This window comes from Gymnoscopelus microlampas (genome assembly GCF_963454915.1).
Source record: "Gymnoscopelus microlampas genome assembly, chromosome: 24".
NCBI classification, from domain to species: Eukaryota; Metazoa; Chordata; class Actinopteri; order Myctophiformes; family Myctophidae; genus Gymnoscopelus; species Gymnoscopelus microlampas.
The window spans coordinates 16,501,064-16,515,138 of NC_139961.1; the positions used below are offsets into that span (position 1 = coordinate 16,501,064).

The 14,075-nt window shown below is 42.6% G+C and overlaps 1 protein-coding gene across 2 annotated transcripts in view; it reads left to right on the forward strand.

Annotated features, from left to right (window-relative positions):
• Positions 1–14,075, forward strand: part of appa (amyloid beta (A4) precursor protein a) — a 91,880-nt gene that overhangs the window by 72,830 nt on the left and 4,975 nt on the right. For both annotated transcript variants that reach the window (XM_084051526.1, XM_084051525.1), the window contains exons 12-16: positions 781–909; positions 3,589–3,688; positions 7,343–7,567; positions 10,363–10,416; positions 11,191–11,285. In XM_084051526.1, coding sequence (XP_083907652.1) covers positions 781–909; positions 3,589–3,688; positions 7,343–7,567; positions 10,363–10,416; positions 11,191–11,285 — 603 coding nt within the window. The remainder of the gene's footprint in view (positions 1–780; positions 910–3,588; positions 3,689–7,342; positions 7,568–10,362; positions 10,417–11,190; positions 11,286–14,075) is intronic.

Genomic DNA, 14,075 nt, shown 5'->3' on the forward strand with positions numbered 1-14,075 from the left:
CAGTGCACATAACGCGCTTCAGTGTATAAATAATAAGTTTGATTTTGAAATATGCATTGGGATCATTCATAAATGAGTGTCTCTCTCCTCATACCTGGAACGCCTCACATGGTTTGCTTAAGGACAGCTCCCCTTTTCCCCTGGGTCTCTTTCAGTCGGATATATGATCAACTTTGGTCAATCTAAATTGCACCCGTTTTGATTGATGTTGATAAATCATGTGATGTAGTTTTCTTTCAACCAATTCAAACCGGGAACGCATCTGTGTAACCAACCATTATTTTATAGTTTGGCCATTTGAAAATAGAGAGAACTAGAAAAAGTGCTCCTCGGAGCACAAGTCTCCGCCAGCAGACTTGTATTGTGTCCTCTCCGTCTGTATAAGTGTCCTATCCGTCCTGTCTATGTAAGTGTCCTATCCGTCCTGTCTATGTAAGTGTCCTATCCGTCCTGTCTGTGTAAGTGTCCTATTTGTCCTGTCTGTGTAAGTGTCCTATCCTCCGCCATTTCTCAGCCATTTCGTGATTATTCCTGTCTTACCTCACTTTGAAAGAGGCTAAGACTCTTTCAAAGTGACACATGTATTTATAGGCCGCTATACGTCACTAGCCAATCAGATCACACTATTTCACCGTATTGTCACGTGTCACGTGAGGCTTGACCAATGTTAGCTTGACATGTGGAAAGTGAAAACAATGTCTCCTGGCGGAGACAATTAGATGGAGAATTAAATGTGTCTGTCTGTCTGTCTGTCTGCCTGCCTGCCTGTCTGTCTTGCAGCCCCGCCACGTGTTCAGCCTGCTGAAGAAGTACGTGCGCGCCGAGCAGAAGGACAGGCAGCACACGCTCAAACACTTTGAGCACGTTCGCATGGTGGACCCCAAGAAGGCTGCCCAGATCAGACCTCAGGTAAAGCCCTCGTCCCCACGTACAGTAATGTGCAAAACAAAAAAAACGTTTCTGTTTGCGTCCACCGCTGTGGTCAGTGGCGGATACAGAACCTGTCTAATGGCTGGGCCTGAGTTATTAAAGCTTATGTATTATAATGATTTCCGCAAGCGGCGCGTAGAACAGAATAGAACACAATAGACCAGACAGTGTATTTTTAGCGGAGCGAGTGCACTCGCCATCTGGGACGCTTCTGAAACGCATCAGGTGGAACACAGGCATCGTTTAGCATGTCCATAATCAGGTGCGTGACACTACCACTCCCGTTGGAATCGGAAATGCTCATGGACGTCACGTGGTTTGGCAAGTTATCAGTCTTGACATGACAAAAGCGTTTTGTGTTTGTGCTTCCTTAACCCATTAAGACCTGGAACGCATCTGTGTCACTTTAGTTTTCTTTGGCTATTCAAAAATAGCAGATATACAAGCTCATAGCGCGGCACCGACTGCCGTGCTATGAGCTTGTAGATCTGCTATTTTTTTTAAATAGTGGGAAAAAAATATATTATTTTTTTTTTCAAAAAACTGTTTGGATTTAGAAAACATTTTAAGAATCGGACTCAGGCCTTAATGGGTTGACTCTTTAACTGCAAGAGTAATAGTGTAACAGTGTCGCGCTACTGCCAGCGAAAACTAGCGATTTGACCAACCTTTGAAAGATCATGGTATATTTTCTGTGATCGCTGTCCTCCATGGCGATCGCCTCATTACACGCATGGGGGTCTCGTAGTGTAGGGGAAAGTCATTTCTCCGGTCGCGGTAATCCGTCGCCTAGTTGTGGCCAGTTGAATGTGGCTTGTTTTTGCCAAAAAAACAACAGGAACGGAGATAAAGCCATTTTCCCACGGGAAATGAACAGGAAGTTAACAAGCGTTTAAAAAAAAAAAAAAAAAAACGTTGATTCTGGGTCTGTCATCATCTGGCAGTGAAAGCATCATTCATAGGGTAGGGAACAGCGCCATCTGGTGGAAAACCACTGAAAACGCAAAACTCCTCAACCTTTTCAGTGGCAGGCTGCGCCTCAGCAGAATCTGACGAGGGAACTCGTCAGTGGCAGGCAAAGAGTTAACCACTTAAACCCTCTAGATTGTGTAAACTGGACATAAAGTTGTCTCTGTACTTGGACCGCTTTCTTTTCCGTCTACACCAAATCTCTTTTGATGCGTTGTGAGCTTGTAGATCTGAACATTTTGGCTGATGTTCCCACCAGAATATGAATGCTGGCCTAAGTAAGAACAATAACGCTTTATCTAAGATCTAATAGTACTACAGTATATGAAACCATGTTTTGCTATCATATCCATATTTTTGAATCATGGTGATTCCGCCAGATAATTGAAATCAAATAAGACATGTGGTAAATGTTTGATGTCTATATTCCCAGTTAAAAGGCAGCCCATGCACAATGCCGTGCACCAATCTGCTGACTGACTCTCATGGTCAAAGCACGCAGTGCCACCATTTTGGTACTTTTCTGTTTTTCATTTATGTAAGAACTCAACATTACTCCTCTAGACCAGCAGGTCTCAAGGACGGTCCCCAGATGATTAGCTTAATGTGGAAAATAGTTTTCTCACTCAACAGTAAGCAAACCAACATACAGTATAAGTGTTCACAGGGTATCTGCACATTTATAAAGTGACAATTGAATGACTTTTAATACCTCTAAAACAGAAAATAAGACCATTACTGCGTCTAATCAACAAACAATGCTATAAGAAAATGGCCAAATTGTCAAATATTACCTAAGAAAGAGGCAACAATGTAAATATAGTGAAAATAGCTGATATACAAGCTCGCAAATATTCATCTGTGGACATACAAGGTTTATACCTAGTTTATTTATTTGTATTTTTTTAACTATGCAGCGTGAACACATTTTGACTGTGAACTGTGAAATGAACTTTGAGCTAGCTCTTGTGGAGGGTGAACTTGAACTTGCACAACACTGAACAGAGTGCTGCGACACTGCTGCCGGAGCCATCTGGGACAGACCTCCTCAGTCAGTCACACACACACACACACACGCACACTCAGAGTCCCTACAGCGAGCTTAAATGGCTGACAAAAATGAGGAACTGCAATTCGGCGAGCGAATCAATAGAGCTTTCACTTAATCAAGTCCCACACCCCCAATGAAATGAAATGAAATGCCACCCTGTGATCAATGAACCAACGTTGGCAGCGGCACGACAGCCAAAATCTTTACAGCAGAACTGTGTAACTCTGTGTGTGTGTGTGTGTGTGTGTGTGTGTGTGTGTGTGTGTGTGTGTGTGTGTGTGTGTGTTCTTGTATTACTATATTTTTGAGGACTTAACGCCCCCAAAGTGTAGTAGAATTTGAGAAACAGACATTGTGAGGACCATTTTTGTGGTCCTCACTAGACAAATAGCTTTTTTAAGGTTAAATATTATTTTTAGATTTAGGATTACAATTAGGAACAGATTCCGGTTGGGATTAGACATTTAGAGGTTTGGTTTAGGGGTTGGGGTTGGAGTTTTCTATATTTTATACTTAGGTGTGCGCCGATGAAGCTTACAAGCTTAGATCTGTTGTTTGTTTTGGGCTATTTTCAATGCAGTCCTAAACGTGATGTCCTCACAAGTGTAGCATTACGAACTTGTGTGTGTTTTTCATAGGTTCTGACCCACCTGCGTGTGATTGAGGAGCGCATGAACCAGTCTCTGGGTCTGCTCTACAAAGTGCCCGGTGTCGCCGACGATATTCAGGACCAAGTCGGTGAGTCTCAGCGCATCGCATAGCTTCTTTCCAGCTGTTCATATAATAGGCTCTATTCACAGCAGCCATATTATGAAGACATTCACAGGTGTTACCAATGATACTAATGAAGGCTCTGTTCCATTCTGGTCAAACAGAGTCAGGGTGCTGATATTGTTGCATGTTGGCTCACTGGAAACACTCTGCTACGCCAGTGGGTCTACAGTTGGGGTCCAGGGACCCTCATGGGCTTTCAAATGGCCCCTTACAGGTGTGTAACTCTGAGAGTGTACAAATGGAACCAAATGGACCCTTACCATTTGTACACTCTCAGAGTTATGGGGGTCGTGGAAACCACTGTGCTACACTAAATGGAACAGAGCCTTCATTAGTATCATTGGTAACACCTGTGAAGGAAGTGATAATATGGCTGCTGTGCATAGAGCCTATTCACTAGTTCACAGATGTCCGCCCAGGGCAAGTCACAAAGAGAAGTCCCAACGTGCTTTAGCAGCCATGTTGTGGGTAAGAAGGGTTCGCCGCTCAACAGTAGGATGGTATGATATATAGAGATTTTTTGGGGGCTTTTCATGCCTTTATTTGGAGAGGGATAGGGAACTTTCCCTATCCCTCTCCAAATAAAGGCATGAAAAGGCTGACAGAGAGATGGGGGTGACACGCAGCAAAGGTCGTCGGGAACGGGAGTCGAACCAGGCGGGCTGGCATTGCAGCCTAGGGCGCCTGGACGCCGTGCTACGGCCCAGGCCTTACGGTATGATATTAACCCATTAAGACCGGGAACGCATCCGTGTCATTTTTTTATTTGAGCTAAACGAGCATTATTTTACACTTTGCCTCTTCAAAAATAGCAGATATACAAGATCATATAAGCTATGTATGAGCTTGTAGATCTGTTTTTTTTATCATAAAGATTTGTGCAAATCTTTGAATATATTTTTAATGCTAACATTTGTAACTCAAGTATTTGCTTCTGGCGGTCCCTGGAACAAGATATTTTTAGATGGGAGTCCGCGGCCAAATACATATCATTTTGGGGGTCCTTGACATGAACAAAGTTTGAGAACCACTGATATAGTAAAAACTGTTAAGATTTAGAAGACATTTGTAGAATCTGCCTCAGGTCTTAAAAAGAAAGTTACTACCCAAACAAATTGATTGGTCTGCACGTTTTATAAATTGATAAAACGTGCAGACCCAGTCAGAGTGCTCCAGTAATTTATTTTGAAGTGTCCAGGTAACGTTCTTTATAATACCCTTACGGGTCCATTTGGTTCCATCTGCACACTCAATCCTTGAAATAAATAAAACGTTTGGGAACTTCTGCACAAACGTGTTTGTCTACTCTGCAACCGACCCAAGGACATTGTTGATGTTTTGTATTGTATCGTATGTCCTGATTTTGAATTGAATACATTGGTCCACAATGGAAAACAAGATCTCGGGGCTTTTTGTGTTTGTGCTTTGTGTGTCCTTTTAGCATCGCTTGCGTAATTGTACTTACTGTACTGTTTGCAATTTGTTAATAAAGTATTCAATCAATCAATCAAAAAAACAAGAAGGCGTCGGCAGTGACAGGAACAATACACATGGGGGAATTGGCACAACAAAATTATTCGGTTTTACTGAAATGACAACCTTTTCCTGTGGGAACCCCACACCCTCTGTTAAAATGGCAAACCCTTTCTCTCTCCCTCTCTCTCTCGCTCTCTCTCACTGTCTGTCTGTCTCTCTCGCTCGCTCTCTCTCACTCTCTGTGTTTTAAATTGCGAGCTATGTGAGGGTTTGACAGTTTATTGGAGTTGTGTGCGTCACTCAGGCATCTGTGACTGTCCACCCAAACATACTTGCACAATGTAGACTACACACACACACACACACACACACACACACACACACACACTATGTTCATGCATTTTCAGGCCTTTGAGTATGACGTCCGTCCCAACTTTATGGTGTGCGTTAACCCTATAATGTGGTTTCTCAATTCACACGCAAACCTAAAAACACTACAGTTCATCATAAGACGCCAACTCAACTGTTAAAACTATGCAGAGATGCAAGCTCCCTCTATCCTTCACATACAACTGACAATTTGAACGTTTTGTTTTGTTTTTTAATTGTACTTGGACGTTGCTTGAATTAAATAATACAATGTGTAAGTGGACGTCGACTAACCTCAGATATACACTTGAACGACTTTAGCCCCCTATGCTAAATGGACCTGACTTGGCACAATACTTGGTGCTTTTTTTCCCCTCTACACCAAATCCTTTTGCTGAAAATAACCGATCTGCAAGCTCCACGCCGCGTTCTGAGCTTGTAGATCTGCTATTTTTGAAAAATTGTGAAAAATTTTGCAAATCTTTGAATATTGTATATATATTTTTAAAGCAACATTTTTAACTCAAACCTTTGCGTCTGGGGGTCCCTGGAACAAAATATTTTGAGATGGGGGTCGGCGATCAAATGCATATCATTTTGGGTGTCCTTCAGATGAAGGACCCCAACATGCCGAACTTAGAGATATAAGAAAACACCAATGTGCAGACTCTTAAATGATAATGTATTTTAGATTTAGTTTTAGGTTATTAGATTTTTAGATAAGCAATTGCATTTTTTTTATTTTAAGTTTTTAAATTGTAATCGGCAAAACAATTCATATCATCTGTGATCATGCTGAATAAACATAAACCACTCATATAGCAACATACAGTACGTCATACAAAGACACTTGTAGAATCGGCCCAAAATACGCTCCCATTTTTCGCGGACCAGCGGGTGAATACCAGGCGAATACCGCCGAATTTGCCCCGGGGCGACTGTGTTTTGGGGCGTGCGTTTTGGTATTCTTCCATAAGTGTTGCTGGCCATCCGCCCAGCGCAACACGGTCGCCTCGGAAAACAAGGAAGTGTTGATCAAAATAGAAAACATTTTCGGTTACTGCATCGTCTATTTCTCACTTCAAATGTTTTCAAAAACATTCTTGAGAGCAACTGTTTAGCTGTAAATTATATGGTGTGTTTGTTTACATGGCTGTCATGTTGGATACGGCGTAAAATCAAGCAGCGCAGGTTGATATGAGCAGGTGTTCTGAGTCTTTGATTAGCCAGCGGTCTGCGACTGAGCTCATCGGTCATTATTCAGAAATAACACACCGCTGAATTCAGCGATTGACCAATCGGAATCAAGCATTCGACCAAGCCGTGTAATAATGGGGTTTAACCCATTGAGACCTGGAACGCATCTGTGTCACTTTAAGATTTCTTTGGCTATTCAAAAATAGCAGATCTACAAGCTCATAGCGCGGCACCGAGTGCCGCGCTACGAGCTTGTAGATCTGCTATTTTTGAAAAAAACGTGAAAAAATATTTTTTAGATTTTTTTCTTTTTTTAAACTGTTAGAAGTGTTTAGAAGTGAAATGTTCAGAACCCAAGATATCATGATTTGAAAATGTGCTGCTCCATTCACGTCTTGTTTAACTTCTTACTGAAAAAGGCATGTATCTCGGCTCCTCTCGGCACTTCTTTTTTTTACAATGAATTTTTGGCTCTGGCACTGGGACAACACAACCAGAAATAAGTCAGGCACTGAATGAGTTAATGGGTTAATGGCCGTCCTCAATCATTGCCTCTCTTCTGGTCCCCCTGTGCAGAGCTGCTGCAGAGGGAGCAGTCAGAAATGGCCCAGCAGCTGGCCAACCTGCAGACGGACTCCAGGGTGAGCTACGGCAATGACGCCCTGATGCCCGACCAGGAGCCCGGAGACAGCCAGGCCGCCAGCCTGGACCTGATGCCCCAGGAGGACACCCTGAGCCTGGGTGAGGGAGTGGGCTTCATCCACCCCGAGAGCTTCAACCAGGCCAACACTCAGAACCAGGGTGGGTAGAGCAGTGGTTCTCAAACTTTTTCATGTCAAGGACCCCCAAATTGACACTTATTAGCCCGCGGACCCCCATTTCAAAAGATATGCCAGGGACCCCCATAAGAGAAGATTTTTTTTACGGCTCTAGCAGTGATGCTCAACCATTTTAATTTCAAGGACCCCCAGTTTGACATGCATTAGGGCTACAGACCCCCATTTAATGGCATTTCTATCACTTGGACCGCAATTTATATTGTAAAATCTTTGTCAATGTAACTCCTAGAGTGTACAAATGGAACCAAATGGACCCGAACCATTTGGTTCCATTTGTACACTCTCAGAGTTACAGACCCATAAGGGTCCATTTGGTGCCTAATCTATCATTTAGCTGGGGACCCCCTGGAACTCCCTCAAGGACCCCGGGGTGTCCCCGGACCCCACTTTGAGAACCAATGCGGTAGAGAAGGGTTTCTATAAGTGGGTGCCGTGGTGGCGCAAGTCCAGGGGGGGTGCCCCAGGATACTATTATAACATTTAGGCTTTATCAATAGCACTTCAGTTTAAAGGAGCTACACCATGAATTTAAAAAATAATAATAATATTTGATATCATATTGTTTATGTCCCTCAAACGTTTTTCAAAAGGTTTGAGCCTAAATCAAGCCTCAGATATACTCATTCCAACTAACTTCTCTCTGGCTTATAAAGCACTTTCACCTGCAATACCACATTGTCCTGTTTGGCACGGGGCGCTATTGAGCCAGTTTGTATGCATGTCATGTCCTGGTTCTGTGTGGAAAAAGTAAAAAAAAATAATAAGAAAAAAATTTTTTTTTTTGGGGATTTTTTTTTTTTGGTTAGAACTGAAAAACGGGAGGAATTGTTCCCAGACGTGACGTAGGGTGGGGGAACAAATCTGACGGACTGTTTTCAGACCAATTTACATGAAAACCACAGATAGCCTATGAAAGCCTGCATGCTCGAAGTCGGGTATTTGTTGGAACAGAAGAGAGGTGGGGGAGACCAAAAACACACAAAAATGAAGAAAAAGTTAAAATTCATGGTGTAGACCCTTTAACCACTTTAGACCATGCAGTACTTAATAAAATGGGCTGTGCTTGGTGCGTTCTTTTTCGATCTACATTCGCCAAAAATAGCCGATCTACAAGTGCGTTGTGAGCTTGTTGATTGGCTATTTTTTGTCAAACGTTCCCCCCAGAATAGATGCTGGGGTGGTTACATTTTTGCCGAGAGAAACAAGCAACCAGGTCTATGAAAACCAGCCCAAAAGAAGCCACTCGGCCACATGAGCACACACACACAGCTATTTGAAAATAGCTGATCTACAAGCTCTCAACGCAGCTCATCGTGGCGCATTGTGAGCTTGTGGATCTGCTATTTTCAACAACCACACAAAATATATCTTGCAAAAATTAGCAATATTTTCAGATAATGTATATTATATATTATCAAATATATATTAATTTGGGTGGCCCTTGACAATGTTTGCGAACCACCGGTTTAAACAACATTAGACAAGGCCAAATAAGCAACTACACTTTAGAAACGAGCCCAAAAATAATGCGACCCGCAACCACCAACATTTACAAGCGACTTTACAGAAAGACAATCCTAAAGTCGCTTAGAATAAGAAGTCATGGCAACACTGGCAGAGCGGAGCGGGACAATTAACCCGGAATATATCGAAACAATAAGCCACTTAATATTGGTCATGTAGGTTAATTGAATAATTGAGAAGCAGGTTTTCTTTATATACTATATCATTATTTAAATTTTATTTCTTATATCAACGAATTGACATGAATAAATCGTATAGATTTTTTTTATAATGGACTAAATAAGGGGTCTTCAATGTTTTAAGGCCAAGGACCCCCTAGCTGAGAGAGAGATGAAGCAGGGACCCCCTCTATATTGTATAAAATTGTGTTTCAGATTAAACTTTTTTTGTTTACTTGGTCTGCTCTTTTTACCCCTCTACACCTACAGTATACCTCTTTGCCAAAAATAGCCGATCTACAAGCTCACAACGCCTCGTGCTGCGAGGCGTTGTGAGCTGATAGATTAGGCACCAAATGGACCCTTATGCTTCTGTAACTCTGAGAGTGTACAAATGGAACCAAATGGACCCGTTAGGTTCTGTACACTCTCAGAGTTAAATTGACATAGATTTTACAATATAAATTGCGGTCCAAGTGATAGAAATGCCATTAAATGGGGGACTGGACCAAGAGCTTGTAGATCTGCTATTTTTGGCTCAAGTTCTCCTCAGAAAAGGGATGTTAGGGTTCAAGTGGTTAAGGTAAAAACAAAAAGAAATCATATCACACAAAGATTTGGCGGACCCCCTGTAGTAACTCTGAGGACCCCCTAGGGGTCCCGGTCCCCCTGTTGAAGACCCCTGGACTAAATTGATTAGATAAAGTGATTAACCACTCTGTTTCATACTTTGTTGTGCAATGGTATGCATGTAAAAAAATAGTGACAATAGCCAATCTATGAGCTCACAACCTCCTTAGAAGATATTTCTAGCCTATTATTCAATATAACAAGTGAAATCTTAAGCAGAAAAACTAAAAGGGTTTGCAAGTGGCCACAGGCCAATGTGTGATAAGTGCACACTAAAATCTGGATTATTAATTTATACAGTATCTTAAAGTGTAAAAGATGTCTCCCTTTCAGATGTAAATCAATCAATCCTGAACGCATCATGAACATTTATAGTGCGTGGATAGTCTGACTCGACTGACCAATTTTCCATGCTTTTCTCTCCTTTCGCTCTCTCTCTCTATAGTTGAACCTGTAGACTCTCGCCCCAATCCTGAGCGAGGCCTTCCCACAAAACCAGGTGTGTACTGTATGTGTGACGGTTTAGAATTTAGTGAAGGTTGGAGTTGTGCCTGATTTATACTTCACAACGAGTCGCATCGTTTGATTGATTGAATACTTTAGAGGGGCACGACACCCTAGGCTGATTTTGTTGGTTTTCTACTTCAGGTGAAACTAGTAAGCAACACAGCTTCACCAAACATATGAATAATGAGTGTTATATTTTTATAAGTGTAATCTCTCAAGAACAGATTCTGCTCTGCGTTTGAATCTGTCGGGGGGGTTCGTCATATCGCGTACGCACTGGCCTACAAGTGGGCGTGCCTTCAGATCAGGAAGCAGGCCGCGCTTTACCCAATCGAATGTAGTGGGCGGGATTTACATGTCCGTCGATCCTTCCCCACTCGAAACAAACCGAAGCGTCATCATAGAAACAAGTGGGCGTATAACCAAAACGATCCATGTTCTTTGGGAGAATTGGTGTTAGTGTTCCGTGGAGAAATATTGTTAGTGGGAATTAAAACATAGTCGCACCACCCGAAGTGAAAGGCTGAAGGCAGACCAAAACCCCGGTTTCCTTACGCACGTGTGCTACGTCGACTTCCTCCCAGAGCTAAGTAAAATTGTAAAAAACAGCAGAGGGCGCTGTTTTTGCTTTTTCATTTGGCGATGGGTTCCCAGATTGTTATAGGTGTGTCCAGAGCCAAGGGCCAATGTGCGAGCATGATAGACCGTGTTGACACACCTAAAATAAAAAATAGTGTCCATTCTAATGCCGCCATGCTCTTCCCAGTGACAGGAGTGAAGATGGAAGCTCTCCCAGAGCTGCGAATGATGGAGCCAGACGACAGACACAGCACTGAATATGAAGTCCACCACCAGAAACTGGTACGTACACACACACACACACACACACACACACACACACACACACACACACACACACACACACACACACACACACACACACACACACAGTATGAATAAAAGACGCTTTTTCGCTCCATGGAAGCTTGCATTGACTTTATAAGTTTTTTTTAAAAACGTATTATTCGCAAGAAACATCGCCCCTGGTGTGTAAGGATCTTAAGTATGGACAGACTGACAGAATAGAAGCCAGACATTAGCATAGGCTGGACAGACAGTGAGTGGAGACTTGAACTGTGCCTCATTTTATACTGTATCGTACAACAGTGTCGCACAGTGAAAATGGCAGATCTACAAGCTCACAACGTTAAAGTGAAAGTGGTTAAAAATCACACACACACACTGTAATTACGAATTACAATTATGTAACCGCCTGTCTAGGTGAGTCTTTAACAGACTTACCCTATATTGTCAACAGCTTGTAGATTCATGGCTATCTTCAAATAATCTTGAAAAAAAATATGATTTTAATATTTTTGAAACAGTTTATTAGGGGACACTGGCACAAGCTATATTTCAGATGGGGGTTTGCGGCCAAATACATTAATGTAGGGGTGCTTGACATGAAAACGCTTGAGAACCATTAGTCTGGGGGCAAAACATGCAAAGGCTCGGTCGCCTTTTGGTCTTTAATCTGATGCGAGGGACAACCATCAGGGATGAGGATCTCGCAGACATGCTGGGAACAATGGCATTGTGACGTCACCGTGCCTGTGTGTGCCTCAGTCAGGGATTGTGCAATGCATTGAACACACAGCAGTATAATTGAGCCGTCAGTCATCTCTTTCAGCTGCTGCTCAGCTCACAACCCTCCAACCCCCCCACACACACACCCACACACACACACACACACACACACACACACACACACACACACACACACACACACACACACAGCTCACAACCCTCACAATCCACCTTCCAAATCCTGCAGTGTAATTCCGCACACCGACTCCGCTCAAAGCCTTTAATCCCTCCATTTTGTAACTTATCACATCTCTCACATGCTGTACAGTCTGAGTCAGCCATTCTCAACCTTTTTTTTATTATTTTAATTTCAAGGATACCCAGTTTGAAATGCAGTAGGCCACGGACCCCCATTTCATACCATTTTGTGTCTGCGAGAACCCCCAATCTACACTGTGAAATCCTTAATTTAACTCTGAGCGCGTGCAAATGGACCCGTAATGCTGCGTTCGCGCTGGCAGATACAAAACGTACAAAGACACAGAGCAGAGCAGCATATCTGTCGCGGAGTTGCCGTTTCATTGCACAACGAGCTCGTTGAGGTCGTCAGGCGCGAGTCGGACGAGCAAAAGGAAAAAATAAGGCCTGCCGGTTAAAAAAAGAACATGGAGCTAGCGGAGAGAAATCATTATTTTTCCCCTCATTACAAACAGGAATTGTGTGGAGAGCAAAGGTGAACGGAAATGGTTAACTCTTTGACTGCCCGATCAATAGTGTAATAGTGTGCCACTGCTGCCAGCAAAAACAGCGATGTTACTGCATCTTGGAATATTCTCTGTGACCGCCGGAGATCGGCTCATCACACACACAGGGTTGTCGTAGTAGAGGGGGAAAAAATAGTCTGGTCGCGATCCTCCATTCAAGAGCTATGGCTGTTTCAATGAGGCTTGTTTTGTCGTAAAGCAGGAGGAACGGAGATCTAGCAGAGATATGGCCGTTTCACTGCAGGAAATAGGAAATTAAAAACCGGGAAGCATCTGTGTCATTTTAAGATTTTAGCTGCATAGCAACATATGTTTTTCAGAAAATACTTGGGATCTAGAACAGTGGTTCTCAAAGATATCTGCTATTTATGAACCTTGTTTTTCAAAAATCTTGAAAGTGGGGGTCCGTGGCCCTCTATATCTACCCATCCATCCATCCATCCATCCATCAGTCTTTGGCACAAAAATGTTTGAGAACTACTGATTTAGAAGGCATTTGTAGATTCGGCCTCAGGTCTCCATGGGTACCACTACCTTGTACATTGTCACCTCTTGAGGTTCTGTATGTACTTATGTACGTTAAAACCGGGAAAGCGTCTGTGTCATTTTAGATTTTAACCACTTTAACCATGATTTTATACTTTGGTTAATCAAAAATAGCAGATATACAAGCTCATAGCATGGCACGAAGTGACGCGCTATGAGCTCGTATTGTATACTGCCGTTTTTGAAAAATCGTGAAAATGTGTGCAAGTCTTTGAATATATAAATTATATAATATCGTTTTTAAAGCGAACATCTTTGCCTCCGGGGGTCCTGGAACACAATATTTTGAGATGGGGCTCCGCGGTCAAATACACGTAATTTTGGCTTGACATGAAAAAGGTTGATATAGCAACATACGTTTTTCCGAAAACTGTTAGGATTGGAGAAAGTTTTGGAGACATTTTTGGAATGAGCCTCATGTCTTAACCCAGTGGTTCTCAAACCTTTTCATGTCAAGGACCCCCAAATTGACACTTATTAGCCCGCGGACCCCCATTTGAAAAGATAAGCCAGGGACCCCCATATGAGAAGATTTTTACGGCTCTAGCAGTGATTCTCAACCATTTTAATTTCAAGGACCCCCAGTTTGACATGCATTAGGCTACGGACCCCCCATTTAATGGCATTTATATCTCTGGGACCCCAATTCATATTGTAAAATCAATGTTAATCTAACTTTGAGAAATGGAACCAAATGGACCCGTTAGGGTCCATTTGGTTCCATTTGTACACTCTCAGAGTTACACACCCATAA